This window comes from Camelina sativa, chromosome 11 (assembly GCF_030686135.1).
Source record: "Camelina sativa cultivar CO46 ecotype springtype chromosome 11, ASM3068613v1".
In the NCBI taxonomy this organism is placed as follows: domain Eukaryota; kingdom Viridiplantae; phylum Streptophyta; class Magnoliopsida; order Brassicales; family Brassicaceae; genus Camelina; species Camelina sativa.
In genome coordinates, this window is record NC_141890.1 from 26,399,372 (window position 1) to 26,417,592 (window position 18,221).

An 18,221-nucleotide genomic window follows, 5' to 3' on the forward strand; every position below is an offset into this window, starting at 1 on the left:
AGATCTTTCTGTTTGCATTTTCTGCTAGAGGACAACTTTCAGTTTTTGTAAGAGAGTGACCATGTTTGAAGTGTCAAGTGTATGACATCGTCTCGGTTCTCAGATTATGACTTTGGTAGCTACGGTGGTGTTGAATTTTGGTGATGGTATAGCTTCCGGTGGTGGCTAATTTTATGTCTCATTTGTTGACGTCACAAGTATTTATTAGCTTGTTGATTATACTTCAAGGCCTGGTTTTGAATGTGTCTAACTAGTGCGGTTGCTTTGAGTTGAAGTTAGTATTGCGATGAATTCTCGCCTTTGGTTGTTTTTTGATTTGTACTCTAGAGGAGCTAGTAAGACCGATGGTGTTCTATGTGGTTATGAATAGCTTAAATCATGCTCTGCGCTAGCCGACTTCGGGGAATGAACTTGGTAGAGGGAGCTCACATCTTTCGCAGGATTCGGTTCGTGAGGTTCCATTTTGGGAAAGCTCATGGATTTGATTGACGAGTCGCTCTCACATGACGCGGGAGGAGTATGTGATCAAGGACTTTGAGTTTTTGCCGTTGACGGCCCATCCTCGGACCTTCAGTGAAAGGCTTCTAGTGGTAAGATTCAAGCGCAATTTGGTGTTTTCAAGTTGCAATCAGCCTTCTACTTCAGCTACTTATCTAGGAAGAACTTCAAAATCGTCATCGCTTCATCTAATTAACTCCTTCAGCTTCAATGCTTTAGTCGAGTGGATGGACCGAAATTTGTGTACTACACTTTATGCTTCCATGTTTTTACTTTTTTTGCCATAGAACCATTTGTATAGATTTATAATCTTTAATTGTAAACCTAAACTGTTTTCATTTTAATGAAATATTTACATTCGTAGCAAAAAAAAGGAAAAGAAATCAATATTCGAACTCATCTTTTTGTCCACCCATCACCTCGACCGCTCATTTTGTTTAAAGGTCTGAAAAGTTAAAAAGTTAAAATCTTTTTTTCTTTCAACAACCAAATGTTAAAACCTAAATGGAGGAAGACGTAAAGAGAAATATTTTATTTGGTCCAAACATTCTATAATATTAATAATTAAATTATGATTAAGTCTCGATGGTAAAATTTTGGGTAAAAAAGGACAATACTTGAGTTTACTCTAAGGAGGCGAACCTCTTTATTCACTTACTTATTTATAAGAAAATAAAATTTGAATACATTATTGTAAAATAAAAAATCTCAAACCGTTCTTTTATAAACCAAACCGATATATAATTTTATTTTAATTGTAAAGTCTAATTCTTAACCAGCTCATTTGTAAACTCAAACCGATATATAGTTTCGTTCTAATTGTAAAATCTAAATCCTAACAACTTCATTTGTAAACCTACACCGACATATAATTTCGTTATCATTGTAAAATCTAAACCATAATCACCTCATTTGTAAACCCAAATTGACATATTATTTTGTTCTACTTGTAAAATTTAAACTCTAACCACTTTATTTGTAAATCCAAACTGGCACATAATTTTGTTTTAACTGTAAAATCTAAACCCTAATCACATCATTTGTAAACCCAAATCGATATATAATTTCATTCTAATTGTAAAATCTAAACCCTAATTTTTATTTATAAACCTAAACCGATATATAACCTTGTTTAATTATAAAATCTAAACCAAAAACCAATATTTAACTTTCTTTAATTAAAAGTATACATAATTTGTTTACTTAATTTGTTTTGTTTTTTCAATTAATTTTAATTTTTTTAAATAAAATATTAGATAAAAGATTATGATTGGTTGAGAGGAGAGGTAAATACTTGTTTTTATTAGAAGGGGGCTATATAAAAGTAAAACCTTTTGGTCCTTAGTTTAAGGGCCTAAATTAATAATAAAAAAACTTAAGTTGCGGTTACAATAAAAAGAATTCATAAATTTCTTTGTCATGGAGTCCACACATGGAGAGTTCACAGTTCGAAAGTGATAACTGATACTGATACAAAGTTATTGTATAAGTTAAAGCATGGTAAAGATAAAAAGAACGGTTACAAACTTATAATCAAAGATCATATCCAAACACTGTCGAGGTTACTTAAAAGCCAAGGATTAGAGATTAGTTTTTTTTGATAGTTCTTCAACTATTGAAGGCGGGGTAAGGGATCACAAGTTTCCTCTCATATTTGAAATCTTGTATATGCTTTACAATCGATTTAGAGATTAGTTTTTTTTTTGCCAAACCGAATTTAAGTTAGTTAAGATATTAGCCTATGTACATTGGTTTTAATTTCAACATCCTCCTCTTATTGGATGAATTCAACTATTAAATAAATGATTCAACATTTCCATTGTACATAGTCTTATCAACGTAGATTTTTTGTTTTTTATTTGACTTAATCGACGATATATAATAATTTAAAATCAGTGATGAATAACATAATTTAAAAAATACTTTTTTTTATTTTGTTAATTCTGTTAATAAAATAACTTGCAGCTACATAACTCCATAAATTTCCATTTAAAATTTAGATTTATTTATTTATATCTCACATATAGGTTTTGATATATTGTATTTTTGTATTTAAAGCTTCATTTTCTTGGTTTTTCATCATTGTGCATATAAGTGTATATTTGCATTGTTTTTGTCCCTTATAGATTCATGGAGTGGATCATTGAGTTTTGGAGTAAAATAGAGCAAAAAGGGGCTAAAATAAAGAGAATGGAGCAATGGAGATATAAAAGAATCGTGCGAAGAATGACCAAAGAAAGATGAAGGGAAATAAGAGAAAGGAAGATTCAGGCCCAGTCAAAATCATCTCAAAGATCGACTTGAATGAAGATCTTGCATTTAGATTTAGTTTCATAGCTCTTTACAAAAGTTATAGGCATTTGAGTTAGATTTCCAATGGAGGTTATTTCAAGCAAATCCGAGCTATGATGCAAGAGTAATGGCGGTTTTAGTGGATGTAAGTCATTCTGGTGCTAAAAAGGGCAAGGAGTGAAGGAGGAGTAATTTCAGACGCACTAAACGGGTATCTCCTTCGGCCACACAACTTCGGGCAAAACCCAACCGTAACTCTCCTTAGGCCATACACCTTCGACCAAACGATGACCGAAGCTCCCATCGGCCACCACCTACGACCAAAGCACAACCGAAACCGCTTGTCCACACTTGAATCCATTTTGCAACCCAGGCTCAACCTGGTTTGTTCTGGGTTGACCCGGTTCCCTTCTTTTTCTCTATAAATACACAAAAACTATTAGAGAGACATCTTATCTTTTGTTTAGCAGTTTTTAGGGTTCCAAAACTGTGGGACCCACACTGAATGATCCCATAAGTTTTTGAAAAAGGATATATGCGATTGTATGGGATATACAAACGGATGCAATCATACCAGTACTAATGCACCAGATCCCATCAGAACTCTGCAGTTAAGCGTTCTTGGGCGAGAGTAGTACTAGAATAGGTGACCTCCTTGGAAGTCCTCGTGTTGCATCCCTCCCTCTATTTTATTTATTTATTTTTTTGCGCAAGACTATATAGTACAAATAGAACGTCGTAAGTTTTACACCGTGAGGAACCACTCAACCCATAATACCTTTTTGGAAAGCCCGAAAAGAGTTTCTGGCAAGTCAATGGGTCTTCGTTCCATTGGACTATTTTGGAGGCCAAATTTTGTCCTTTGAAGGTGTTTCAGATGTTTTTTGGTGATCGCGACGCAATTAGTTACGGGTCCAAAATTGTGTTTGGACATGGCTATCGCTTGTGTTCGAGGTTGGAAGCACGTCCAAGGTGACTAAACCGGTCCATATATCAAGTGGGATCCACACTGAATGATCCCTTGAGTTTTTGAAAAAGGATATATGCGATTGCATGGGATACACTAATGGATGCGATCATACCAGCACTAATGCACCGGATCCCATCAGAACTCCGCAGTCAAGCGTACTTGGGCGAGAGTAGTACTAGGATGGGTGACCTCCCGGGAAGTCCTCGTGTTGCATCCCTCCCTCTTTTTTTTTTTTTTTTTTTTTTTTTTTTGCGCAAGACTATATAGTACAAATAAAACATCGTAAGTTTTACACCGTGAAGAACCACACGACCCATAATACCTTTTCAGAAAGCCCCAAAAGAGTTTCTGGCAAGGTAATGGGTCTTCGTTCCATTGGACCATTCCGGAGGCCAAATTTTGTCCTTTGAAGGCGTTTCAGATGTTTTTTGGTGATCGCGACACAATTAGTTACAGGTCCAAAATTATGTTTGGACATGGTTATTGCTTGTTTTCGAGGTTGGAAGCACGTCCAAGGTGACTAAACCGGTTCATATATCAAGTGGGACTCACATTGAATGATCCCTTGAGTTTTCGAAAAAGGATATATGCGATTGCGTGGGATATACTAACGGATGCGATCATACCAGCACTAATGCACCGGATCCCATCAGAACTCCACATCGTTCCCTGAAGCCGTATTCTTGATTATCGATTAGTGGAGCTTCTCCTCTTATTTAGAATCTTTGGAATCTCCACCGTCGATGTCTGGTTCTCCATCTCCGGCGAGATTTATTATCATAGAGTCGAACTCCAATTGTGCCTCCTTGAAAAGCAACGAAACCCTAAAAGAAAGAAGAAGAAGGAAGAGAGTGGATCGTTTATGGTATATCTATTTGTGTTTGTGGTACTTAAATTTAAAACACCACAGTTCAGTTTGCTAAGATTTTATTTTTTTCTCCTAGACGTAACGGGTTCGAATCTCATATTTGAATGTTTTTTTTAACACAAACGACGTCATTTTGTTCATTAACTGTTTTCAGTAACAATTAGTTAACTCCGTCTGATTGTTCCGTTTACCTAGTTAACATTATGCCTCAATCGGCAAAGTCAACAAGACTTTATGATTTATTTCGAAGTCAACAAAAAAATGAGTATTTATATCACCAAATGAAGAGTTCATGCTTTAAATCAACGAAAATGCAAATTTGAGGATTTTTATGACATTTTTCCCGTTTGGAAATGGTTATCGCTTGTTTTTCAAAGTTGGAAGAACGTCCAAGGTGACTAAACCACTCCCACATATCAAGTGTGACCCACAACGAATGATCCCTTGAGTTTTCGAACAAAGATATACGCGATTGCATAGGATATACAAACGGATGCGATCGTACCAACACTTATGCACCAGATCCTATCAGAACTCCGCAGTTAAGCATGCTTAGACGAGAGTAGTACTAGGATGGGTGACCTCCCGGAAAATCCTCGTGTTGTATCCCTCCCTCTTTTTTTTTTTTTTTTTTGGTTGTTGCGCAAAGGCTATTGTACATACAGAACGTTATAACTTTCACACTGTGAGAAACCACGCGACCCATAATACCTTTTTGAAAAACCCCAAGAGAGCATCTGGCAAGGCAATGGGTCTTTGTTAAAGTGGACCATTTTCAGGGCCAAATTTTAACGTTTGAAGGCATTTGGAATGTTTTTTTGTGATCTGAACACAATTAGTTACGAGTCTAAAATTGTGTTTGGACATGGTTATCGCTAGTTTCTCGAGGTTGGAAGCACGTCTAAGATGACTAAACCGGTCCACATATCAAGTGGCACTCACATTGAATGATCCCTTGAATTTTCAAAAAAGGATATATACGATTGCATGTGATATACTAACGAATGCGATTATACTAGCACTAATGCACGAGATCCCATCAAAATTCTGCAGTGAAGTGTGTTTGGGCGAGAATAGTGCTAGTATGCGACCCATAATATCTTTTTGAAAAGCCCCAAGAGAGCTTCTGAAAAAGCAATTGGTCTGTGTACTATTGGACCATTTTTGAAGCAAATTTTGACGTTTAAAGACATTTCAAATGTTTTTTTGTGATCCCAATACAATTAATTAAGGGTTTGAGTTCATTAGTAATTATGAGTTTTTTTTTTATTAGAGAAAATAGAGCAACGTCTTTGTTTGTAATTTTTTTTCTTTTTTGTTTTTTTTTTTATCTCCACAATGAAATTTTCTTTTTCGTATAGGTTAACGTTTTTTTGTTTCTAATATAATTTTTTACCATTAACCATTTTATGATATAACTTTTTGTTTCTAATATTCTTCAGTATATATCATACTGAAGCATTGATATTCCTTAGCTTTTCCAATTCTTTTCCGAAAGTTTATTAGCAAGATGGGGAGTAAGCAATATTTTTGAACTTTCATCTTGATAGAAAGAATTTTGCTATATATAATTTATATCTGATAATATTTTAGTCCAACTCGTTGGAATTTTTTGTTAACCAAATCTCCGATATTTTGATCCGAACATAACTGAATTGGTCGACATCCATTACTTATAGTCATATATTTATAAATATACTTTTAAAAACAATTTTTTCTTGATTGATGTTGTGATCAATATAAATATAATTAATATGCTCTAAAACATTACATAACTATTACTTTATAGTTAATAAAATGATATTAAAAGTAATAACAATTACTTTCTGACTTAGAAATTGTATTAATTTACCATCAAACTTTAGAAATTGTATTAATACGTGTGGAAAATAGTGTTTGATTGAATTTTATTAATTTACGTCAAGTTAGGATGGCCATTGGCGTAGATACCAACCTGGTTGGTTTACATGTGTCACTTTCCTGGTTGCCTAGAATCAATTTTCATTTTTATATCCAAAGAAACAAAACTTGAAAAAGAACATTTAACTAGGTTTGATCATGTGATACAGTAGGAGGCAATTTTTTTTAAAAAACTTTTAACTATATTATAAATAGATCAAGTTTTTTTGAGTTTTAATATAAATGTTATATTGTTATATATGTGTGTGCTCTCACAGTAATTAATAATTTGTATTATCTAAAGTATATATTATAAATAGATCAAGTTTTTTTCTTGTTTGTATCGGCACAAATAAGAATAGTTGATGGTTTTGGTTTATTGGGTATCTTCTGTTTGATAGTTACCAATACAAAAGATCACTTACTGGATCGATTTACATATTGCATGTTATAATGAATTGCAGCAATAACATAGCTATTAAGAACTGGATGTTTTGAAATTGATAATGATTAACCAATTTATAGATTTGAAATCGATAACTTATGTGTCTATTTTTTGTTGTTACTTGGACAACCAATGTTGTAAGAGTAAATCTATTGATTATGTATTCAGTTTTGTTAAGACTTCAACAAATTAATTAGTTTGCCAACAAAAAAATTCTTACAGTATTATGTATGGAAGAAAATAAAGGCAAGATTTGGGTTGTTTAATGAATTTAGATCTGACAATTTCATATATATATATACATATGTTTTGCTTCGTAGGTGAAGCTTTATTAACCAAAAAAAAGGAAGAAGCTAAGGCATTAGCAATCAATCTAGACAACGGTTAGAAACAAACTCATATAAGTATATAGTTTTCTGTATCTATCGATGAAATAACTTAAATAAAGATTGAAGTTTGTTTGGTAATATATGATCTGACTTGTTCTCGTTTTCAACACCCACTTTGAAAATGAGTCACATATTTAATACGACATATAGAAGAATTTCATATAACACAATATCATATGAGTAGATGTATAAGAAAGCGAACCATTGGAGATGTCATAATTAATTTGTTTGCTTGTGCTTTGGAATAAGGGTGTCGAGCTTGGTGATTTTAGGTGAGGTGAATGAAAGCCATAGTTTAGTTGCTTTCACTTAAGAGAAGAGTGGAAGAGTTTGGTGCTTGAAGGTGAAGTGAAGGAAGAGTATTTATAGTGTATACTTAAGATTGTAGGGTTTTTCATTTAGGATTTGCAAAAATCGTGATGAGCAAGTTTAGAAGATTTTGATTTGATTTCAAAGTGAAAATTTCGGGAAACTATATTCGGAATATGCTTCTAGTATCCTATGTTTTAATGAGTGTGCTTTTATGTTTTGTGAGAAGATCATATAACTGGAAAATGAAATCATCTTACCTTATTTATAGGAATCTATTAATTGTATCTTCTATTATATGAAAACAGTTTTGTTATTCATATCATTGTAGATATTATATTCTTCCTTTATTTGTAGAATTCCATGTTTACCTTATTTTTCTTTTATAATTAAAAAAGATCTGATTAGTGCAATCGGATTTTGATTTGAGAATTAAAACCGATCCGACATTTAGGATCACACAAATAACCTTAATAAGCTTTGATTAATTGTCTAAACCAAAGGGTATTTTGTGGAAATCCGGATAACATATAAAGGATGACACAAAAATGTACTCCAAAAAGGTTAAGATAGATATTCATTATATATTAAAATAACTCAAATGTAAAATAATCTATATCCGAATATACTTGTTTGGTTACAAAAATCCTAAAACAATTTTTTAAATATATATCCGTTTATAAAAATTCAAATCACATCATATGCTAAAAAAATCTAAAATTTTATTAACTTTATGTATTAAATAGTAATTAAAATAATTAAATATAAGATTAAATAAAAATGAAAGGAGAATTATATTTTAATCTAAAATATTGCTTTAAATTAGGTAGATAGATTTTAGGAAATTAATATTATCAAATAAGGAAATCATTGTGTTTGGTTATAAGGATTGTAGAGAATTTAGTTGAGACTTGTTTGGATACAAAGATAAGAGAGGATGGCACAAAAATGTACTCTAAAAATGTTAAGATAGATATGTTGTGTTGACAATAGGAATTTCATGGAAAAAAAAAACAAAAAACTTTTTTCTCTCCCGACGAAAGAGTTCGTCCTAGCCGTCAACAGCCTTCAGATCTGCGTTTGCTCTCTCCGGTGGCCGGCGCTCCTCGCCGCTGCCATGAGAGGGTACTCTCTTTAGCTTTGCTTTTGGTTTGCAGTTGTTTTGGCTTTCGATTGAGGATCCGTAGTTCTTCTTTAAGTAGTGGTTCTGAGATTTTGTGGAAGCGGTCGAGTGGTCAGATTTTTGTTTGGGTGGTTCTAGTGTAGAGGATGGAGGTTGGATCTGTTAGATCTACGGTGTAAGTCTTGACATGTCACCATTTTAGTTCTCCGACCTAGATCTGGTTCCCGCTCTGGTATTTGTAGCCGCTTCTATCCGCCGATGGAGGTTGGATTTGGGCTCTAGCCAGTTCAGCCTTTGTATTTCCGCGCTCTCCTTATCCCTTTGAATTAGTCATCAGTTCCTTTTAGGCTCGTTCCCTTTCCAAAAGGAAGCTTTGATTGTTCTGAAATTGGGTTTAGTTTCCTTAGTTGCAGGTAGTCTCTCTTCTTAGTGTTGGTTGTGGTGGGTTGTTGTGGGTGTTAACCGGCTCGTTTTGTCGTTCTCGCTTTTGAGAATGATATGAATCGTGGGGTTAGACTTCTCTCCTTGTCTCTGCTTTTGAGACCTGCTTAGGTCTACTAGTTTTTTGGAAGGCTTCTTATCTAGGCGTTCATTGGCGTTGATGTCGTTGTCGTCGTATCCGAAAGTCAAGCGTAGTTGTTCTCCAATTATGGGTCTTGCTTGTCGGGTTTTGAGGTCTTGGTTTGGAGAGATTGGCTCTCATTATGATAGGAGGAAGTAGATGTTATCATTTGTTTGGCCTGGGACATCTTTGATAAATCTCATTCATTGGTTTCTTGTAAAAAAGATGTCGCTTTGCTTTTGTTTTTGGTGTAAGGTTATGTGCTCTTTCGAGTTGAGTTTAAAAGTTCTGAGTTGTATTTCTGGTTTATATCGTTTCCCTTGTATGGAGCTTAGTTTCCGAAGAAATCTCGTCTTCTTTCAGCTGTTGACTTCATGGACATTATATCGTCGGACGACTTTAATTTTCGTCTTTTGGGTGTTTGTATCGTACTTGTTTTGATGAAAACAAGGTTAAAACAAGGTTATCAATATATTTTCAGTGACAAAAAAAGAAATGCTGTGTTAACAATAGTTTATACACACACATTTGGACGCGAATCATTTTCTCTGTGGCTAACGTACACACGGATAGATAATTAAAAGTTAAACCAACCATTCTACTCGTTTGTTTCAAAGAAACCACAATTGCATCGGTATTCCTTATCGATTCCAGCTGTCCCTTATTTTTCTCCTAAAATACCAAACAAGAGCGACGAACTGTGGCAAAAAGTAAAACCCAAACCCATCGATTTCAATCCAACTTACTTTGATTTTCATTACACACAAAAAATGTCACAAAGCAGAAAATAAAAGAAAACGAAAAACAAATAATGTCTCAAATTCCAGCATATTATCACCAATCATGCAAATGTTCTCGGTTAAAACTCCTAGAAGCATATAAAAGGTCATCATCATCACCTTTTATCAAATCACTTAGCCATCATAATCTTGACGAACTCCTCATAGTTAATCTGACCATCTCCATCAACATCAGCCTCACGGATCATCTCTTCAACTTCTTCATCAGTTAGCTTCTCCCCAAGATTGGTCATCACATGGCGTAGCTCAGCAGCGGAGATGAAACCGTTCTGGTCCTTGTCGAAAACCCTGAATGCTTCTTTTAGTTCTTCCTCTGAGTCAGTGTCTTTCATCTTCTTAGCCATCAGGTTCAGAAACTCGGGAAAGTCGATGGTGCCGTTACCATCTGCATCAACCTCGTTGATCATGTCTTGGAGCTCAGCCTCTGTTGGGTTCTGTCCTAGTGAACGCATAACTGTACCCAGTTCTTTGGTTGTGATGCAACCTGTGTGATCACAAATGAAAGAACATTACAATTAATAACCAAGGATGAAGCAATGATAGACACAAAAAGCACATGAATCACTTTTGCCTACCACTTAGAATATATGAGATAACTAATCTACACAAAATGGCACTTTAAACTTCAAAAGTGCAGGATACAGCCATGAGACAATTAAAGATTAGTTTCCAAACAATTTACTAATTCGTTTAACATCAAACTCCTATAACATCAAGACTTTGAAACCTAACAACAGGCCAGGAGACAGGATAAAAAGAATCATCAAAACTTCTATAACCATGAGAAATAATCAAGACTCAATGGAACCAAGGGCGACGCAATTATGTCAAAGTCAGAAGCAAATGAACTTAACAAACAACTCAACTCATGTATACTTTTGAAGAATGATGAGAGAAAGAATCATTTCCAAACAATTTATGATTTCAATCTCCTAGATTAGAGAGCACAAACCCTTGATCAATTAGCCTAACAAACAACTCAGATATCAGAGAACATTCTGAACATCAAGACCTTGAAACCTATCAAGAAGAATCAAACATCAAAGCTTCTAAAGATTCGAAATCACACATGAAAAAAAAAAAAAAGGGACAGATTCGTGATCAATAAAGAGAAACCTAGAAGAAACATACAACCAAACACCAAAACGTATGAGAAGAAAAAAAAAAAGAAACTCAGATCCAAGCTACCAAATCAAAAAAAAGCATGACGAGAACAGGGAGAAGACTGAAACGATCCAATCGTAGACGAAAAAGCAACACTACTCGGTCAAAGATCAAAAACACAAGAAACGAGATATACACCGTTCTAAAGGATCGATCGAAGGCGAATATGGCGAGATCTAGGAAAATCAGAAAAATTGAGGGAAAAAAAAGGAAAGAGATTGACTAACCATCGCCATCTTTGTCGAAGAGGCTAAAAGCTTCCTTGAATTCGGAGATCTGTTCGTCAGTGAGTTGATCCGCCATAGCTTCTTCGAGAAATCGTCTTTCTTCTTCGTTTTCTCTTTTTTTTTTTTGGGCTGATGAAATGTTCAGAGTCGTCTCTCTTTGGAAACTGTTACCAAGACAAAAAAAAAAATATCTGAACAAAACGACAAAAGAAGAATACGAAGAAGAAGAAAAGGTAAATGAAAAAAGAAAGAGATGAATATTAATGATTTTCATTGCTTTTTTGGGTCTCTAATGGGCCAAAAACATTTTGGAGCTCGAATACTAATTAGAGCCTTCAAAATTAGGCCTACGGTCCCTTTAAAAATAAAAATAAAAAACAATTATACTTAGTTGGAAAAATATATAATTACTAGTAGTAGGCCCGTACTTCGTACGAGACAAAATTTATCAAACAAACTTGTATTAAAAAAATGAAATCAAGATCTTTATTTTTAGTGATTTTCATAAAATGCGGGAAAATGGTTAAAGTTGATGTATATACCATTATTGTTAATCATTTGGTTCCTGAGTTTTATCACAAGTTTGAGAAAGAGCTTTGGCTCAAATGACCAAAGACATGTAAGCAAAGCTTTGAAAAAGAATCATAAGAAATTCCAACCGAAACTAACATGAGTACATAAATTTGCAAAACAAAATACAATCATGTAAATTAAAAAAAGAGTGGTGACAGAATTTTAGACACACAAGGATGCTGCAGTTGTGAATTAAAATAAATTTTACCGAAAACTCTCATATTATTGATTTCACCTTACTTTTACGTTCACCCAAATGGGTTTTATACACGAAGTCGAACAATCTGAAATCTTCATCTATATATAATAGCAATCCGAATAAATGTCACCAAAAGTTGTGTTTTTTTCAATCGTACCTTTTGGATAATTTTCCAAAAAAATCTGTAGAAAATTGAAATTATGTGTTTTACAAAAAGTTGCGATTGTTCATTATAACGGTTTTTTTTAAGTTACAATTGTTCATTGTAGAGTTGTGTCTATTCGAATATTCATATATTTTGAAATCTATATATATTTGTCTGTTTGAACTGTTTTCATTTTTTGCCATGATACAAAATGCGATTGTTCATTGTAACGGTTTTTTTGTAAAGTTGCAACTGTTCATTGTAGAGTTGTGTTTATTCACTATATTTTATTTATATTTTATCATCACAAATTTTAATTCTAATAGGTGTGTCTATTTAAATATTCATGCTTTTTGAACTCTCTTTATATTTGTCTCTTCATCACTAACTAACAAGTTTATTGAAACAAATTTTTCATTTTATGTTGCATATAAATAATTGAATATTAATATATAATATTCAACGTTATTCTATAATCTAACTAAAATTATAGAAATGATTATAGCAATAGAGAAATTTTATACAACTTAATATAGAATTTACAGTTGCGTCTATTATCTTAAATTTTCGTTAAAAATATTTTAATATTTAAAAATAATAATAACAATCTAAATAAATAAGAACTGACTTTTCGTATTACTTTTTTGTAAAAAAATTGGTTTAATTTTTTTTTTTAAACTCAAACAATATTATTAAGTACTACGAAACGCCGCAACATGTACTAAGAGTTTTTCCTGTTCGAACTGACTTTATGAAATAAAGTTTCTGAAAATTGCAGGTTTTGTGACAGTGACTTTCCAGCCAAATTACGGCCAAATGGCTGAACGGAATTTTCGGGTCGATAGTGGAAAGCTGGTAACGAGTACTACAAGTGGTATACTCATACGTTCCAAACATAGTTGATTTAATGAAAAATAAGGGTGTGAAGTGAGCTACTTATGGTTTTTGAGAAAGTATCCCACATCGGAAATGGAGAGTGTTTTTCACTCACTTATATATGGTTTCACATTCTTCTAGTTTCAGAAGTCTATAAAAGGAAGAGAGAAGGTTCCCACAGGCACGCCGTGGGCCGTGAGCTTTTGGACTCTTGGGAATTCTCACATCGCCGAGTATTTTTTAGACTGCATTTAGGCCCATTTATTTTTTGGTAAAACTTGGCGTGAACTCCAAGTAACTTGGGAAATACTCCAAGGAACTTACAGAGTACTCCAAGAATATTCTCTCGAGATTTTACCTCCTTCCACTATATATAAAGCCGAAACTTCTCATTATTTTTCAAGCTCTAAAACACAAAAAACTCACTCTAAAAAGGCCTTTCTGTCTCTCTCTCTCTTGCTTCGTCCAAAGTAAGTTCTTAGTTATTATTAGTTTCGAAAGTATAACGTAGATCTGTGTGCTAGAGTAATAGTTCGTGATCGGTTGTATTCTGTAATTCATAAATCGTGATTGTCCGAAAGCACTTACCGCTAATTTATTGAATTAAGGAAAAAAATATCATATCTTGCCTTCGTGATTTATATTACGTTTTGATATTTTGTCGTTGTAATTTATTTCTGATTTCGTTATTTTAATACTATTCATATTTTTTCTCAATTTGGTTTTTTGCGCTCCTAACATTTCTTATGTCCCTTAAAGATTGGTAAAACACTGCCCTCTTAAAGCGAAGCTTTCTGATCAAAATCAAGGGAGCAATGGAAGGGAGAAGTTTCCTCAACACACCGACCGAAAGGGAGAAGCTATCGGCGTGATGCGACGTGGAGTAGAAGAGAGAGATTCACGGCAAGGATCAAGAGAGGAAGGTGGTTAGATCCGAAGACTAGAGATTCTGGAGGCTTCTCAGGGCTGTTGTTCGATGGGGGAGGTCGTCTATGGCTAGGAGGAGCTAAGCCACCATCGAAGGTTTTCAGATCTACTCGCTACCGCCTTTCTCTCTCACATATGAGCCTGAATCTCTTCGACAATCAAGCTCGGATCTCTTCTTCCTCCTCAAAGCTGCTCTACGGTGGCGGGATGACAACGGATCTTGGATCACCATCTCCGTTTGACTTACGTCTTCCAGGCTCACCAGAGGTCCTATTCCGATGAGCATCCGCAATATTATGGACGGCGGTTTCAACTGAGTTCTTCAGTTGGGGGATTAGGGTTACAGAGCGACCGGTTTGATTCCGGTTCGTTAATAAATAAAAATCGGGTCAATTTTGATTTATGGTTTTTGCATGGTTTGATGTGTGTGGTTTAGGCCCTAAGGGGATTGTAATGGACCTAAATCCGGAAATAGTACATTGGACACTTATTTATAATATTGAATATCCTTTAACAAAAATATATATATATATATATATCCGTTATTTAATATTTCGGAAGTACCTGACTTTTTTGTATACTATATAATAGATATATATATGATTTTTTGGTTATAGACTTATGACATTCATGATTTAGGTGTATCATAATATACATGTTAATTTGATTTTTGGTAATTAGGGATAATCTGCATTTGGTTAATTATAGTAACATATAAAATCAATTATAGGTAACATTTAAAAGATAAGGAAATCTTTCAACCTAATTAAAACAAACATATGTGATTTTTCTTTCACTTTTATTTGATTTTATATTTAAATTATTATATAATATATTTAGTTAATAAAATTTATGATTTTTTTCTGCATATGATGTTATTTAAACTTTTTTAAACAGACATATATTGCTCAACTAATGAATAAAAAAATGTATAAAATGTCTCAACCACAATATATTCAATTACTCATAATATAATAACTCGCTTTTTAAAAACCAAATTACAAAATTATGTCTTATAATGACATTCAAGTCATGAGGTAGAATATACATTGTTGAAATAACTTCATGTACATAAAGTCATAAACTAATACAACATATTAAAATTTTATTGTAAAATAGAAAATATACAAAATTTTGTATAAAATAAAATTTAACCAGTGATATAATAAAGGTACTTATCTAGAATCATTAACAATATAAAACTTACAAAATAAGTATTTTTTTTCAAGTCATCATATTTAGCATATCATTTTATTGCATAATATTTTATCCAAAAAAGCTTTTAAAAAACAATCACATAAATTTTATTTTGTATAAAAATTACAATATAAATAAAATGAATTTCAACTCATGCTATAGCACGGGTCTTAATCTAGTATATATAGTATGGAAATAAATAATCAGATTTAGACTAATCTGTCAATATGAAAAATACTTAGGTTCACTCCTAGGGTGAACCTTCTAATTCACTTCTTCATTATCAACCAATCAGAATCTTCTATACATTATCTTGTTTAGAAAAAATCAAAATTAAATTAAAAAGCAATACATATTAAGGAAACAAATTCTGTATAATTTTTTTTAAAGAAAGTTAAATATTGGGTTGGTTTAGATTTTACAATTAGAATGAAATGATGTATCGGTTTGGATTGACAAATAAGATGATTAGGGTTTAGATTTTACAATTCAAACAAAATTATATGTCGGTTTGGGTTTACAAATGAAGTGGTTAGGGTTTAGATTTTACAATTAAAACGAAATTATATGTCGGTTTGGGTTTACAGATGAAGTGGTTAGGGTTTAGATTTTATAATTAAAACAAAATTATATATCGGTTTGGGTTTACAAATGAGATGGTTAAAGTTTAGATTTTACAATTAGAACGAAATTATATATCGGTTTGAGTTTATAAATAAGCGGTTTAAGTTTTTAATTTTATAATAATGTATACAGATTTTGTTATCTTATTTTATAAGGAAGTGAATAAATAGATTCTTAAATATATTATGACATGTTAGATTCTTATTGACTAAACTAAGGAGAAGTGAACAAAAGACCTTATGAGTGAACCCAAAAATTATCCGCCAGATAAATATTTCTAGATCGATGATGCCGCACTTGTTTATAGCTTAACTAATGGTATGATCACTGCACCTTGTTGATGACTTAATTAATATTATGCATATAACTAATTGTGCATATAACGACGTCTAGCTAGAATCTCCGAGTATTATATGTTTGACTTTTAATGTCACCAAAATCGACTCTTGACTCACGTGACTACACCGTCGATCTAGATAACCATTTTTACTCAATGCAACTTTATAGACAATACTCGATGCCACTTTACAGACTATAGACACTATTTAGAGTCGTTTTAAATGTTATAGTCATCATGATCAGTTATTAAAATTGCCTTTGTATTTTCCAGAAAATTGCGCTAGTAAATAGCTGGGAAATATATGAAGGAAAAGATACAAATGGAACAAAAATACCGAAGTGCCCGATCTGGTACATAAGGAAGAACTTAAAGATGAATATTCTGCGCAATAAATCCGACATATTGTATTAGCGTACGTATTTTCAGGATCGTTCGATGAGAATAATTCTTACATCGTCAAAGGATCGTACAAATGTAAATCATGTAAAATTGTGCACATCTCATTGAACAAGACAGTGGTGGAGATCAAAAGGAAAGAGGTCAGAAACCAAAGGAATTCGGTTCGGTTCAGATGTTTTTGATCTTTTTGTTAATCCTGGTTTTGACACCGGTTTGGCAATGGCTTTGGTTTTGTTATTAGACCAAATGTTCTCTTGATTTAAAGTTATAATTAAACCAGTTTTTTTTTCCTTTCTTTTTGAAGTCAAATTGTATAGCACTATTTACAGTATCACTATAATATCAAACTTTTAAGTTACATGATATTTCCACACCTTAGCAAAACTATGTTGTTTTTAGATTAATCTCTTTGAAAAAATACAATTTTTTATCTTTTATTTTAATTTTTATTTATTTTTAAAATATGATATGACATCACATATTGTTGTAATTTGATTGGTTGATCAAGCATTGAATTAAAGAATTTTTCTTAAAATACCTCAGCACCAATTTATCACTTGCACCAAAAAGACTAATCTTGATATTCTCCTTGAGATTTAGAAGATCTGAAGCTCATTGAAGGTTGAGAAGCCACCGACGTAAACCTCAATTTTTTTTTTTGCTGCACGATTTTTCTTTGTCACCTAATTTCGAAACAAAGACAATGAATTATATTTAAGTATGATCACACATTTGCGTAGTCAATATGAAAGTTGTAAAGTGCAACAAAGCATCATAAAGTTTTTTTTTCTTTTTTCTTTCTGCAACTACTTCAAAAGATTATTTTTCTTTATAAACTATTATTATATATATCAGAAACATAGAGACTAAAATGAGGCCTAAAGCGAAATACAACTGAGGCCCTATTTTGTTTTGTAAAATTATTTTCATAAAGCCATAATTTAGTTTCAACTTGAAAAGTTATTGTTTAATAATCTAAGTTTAGTACTAATTAGTAACGTCTACAGTAGCGGAGCTAGGAATTCAATTCATCAGGGTCAAAATATAATTTAAGAGGTCAATTGTGTTATTAATTTTTTTATAGGGGTCAATTCTGCTATTTTATCAGGGTCAATTTGATTTTTTTCCTAAAAATTCAACTAAATTTAAAATTTCACTAGGGTCAATTGACCCACATGCTTCTACCCTAGCTCCGCCCATGAATGTCTATGTACCTTTTATGCTAAAAGTCTCTAAAATAGGCAAATGGTAATAATGTCTATGTCCTAAGTTTAAGATAATGATGTCTATGTTTAGTACTAATTAGTAATGTCTATGTGCCTGTATGTAAAGATAATTAATACTCTCTCCGTTTCAAAATATAGGATGTTTTTGTGAAACACGCATATTAAGAAA

At 32.7% G+C, this 18,221-nt stretch overlaps 1 protein-coding gene, 1 non-coding gene and 2 pseudogenes across 2 annotated transcripts; 3 read left to right on the plus strand and 1 right to left on the minus strand.

Annotated features, from left to right (window-relative positions):
- The first annotated feature begins 3,350 nt into the window (after window positions 1-3,350).
- LOC147934420 (5S ribosomal RNA) lies at window positions 3,351-3,469 on the plus strand (annotated as a pseudogene).
- A 389-nt stretch (window positions 3,470-3,858) lies between these two features.
- LOC147934421 (5S ribosomal RNA) lies at window positions 3,859-3,977 on the plus strand. Its single transcript, XR_015573263.1, has one exon. It is a non-coding gene; the product is annotated as a 5S ribosomal RNA (ribosomal RNA).
- Window positions 3,978-5,119: 1,142 nt separating this feature from the next.
- Window positions 5,120-5,238, plus strand: LOC147934422 (5S ribosomal RNA; annotated as a pseudogene).
- A 4,847-nt stretch (window positions 5,239-10,085) lies between these two features.
- Window positions 10,086-11,786, minus strand: LOC104724138 (calmodulin-1). Its single transcript, XM_010442585.3, has 2 exons — window positions 11,547-11,786; window positions 10,086-10,639 (listed from the first exon to the last, which is right to left on the minus strand). The coding sequence occupies exons 1-2, from the start codon at window positions 11,620-11,622 to the stop codon at window positions 10,266-10,268; spliced, it is 450 nt and encodes a 149-aa protein (XP_010440887.1). The 5' UTR covers window positions 11,623-11,786; the 3' UTR covers window positions 10,086-10,265.
- Window positions 11,787-18,221: the final 6,435 nt, after the last annotated feature.

Excerpts from the sequence above, each read along its gene's own strand:
- LOC104724138 (XM_010442585.3), bottom strand. The coding sequence starts at position 11,622 with ATGGCGGATCAACTCACTGACGAACAGATCTCCGAATTCAAGGAAGCT. Across the intron at positions 10,640-11,546 it reads CTTCGACAAAGATGGCGATG|GTTGCATCACAACCAAAGAA; the intron begins GTTAGTCAATCT and ends GTGATCACACAG.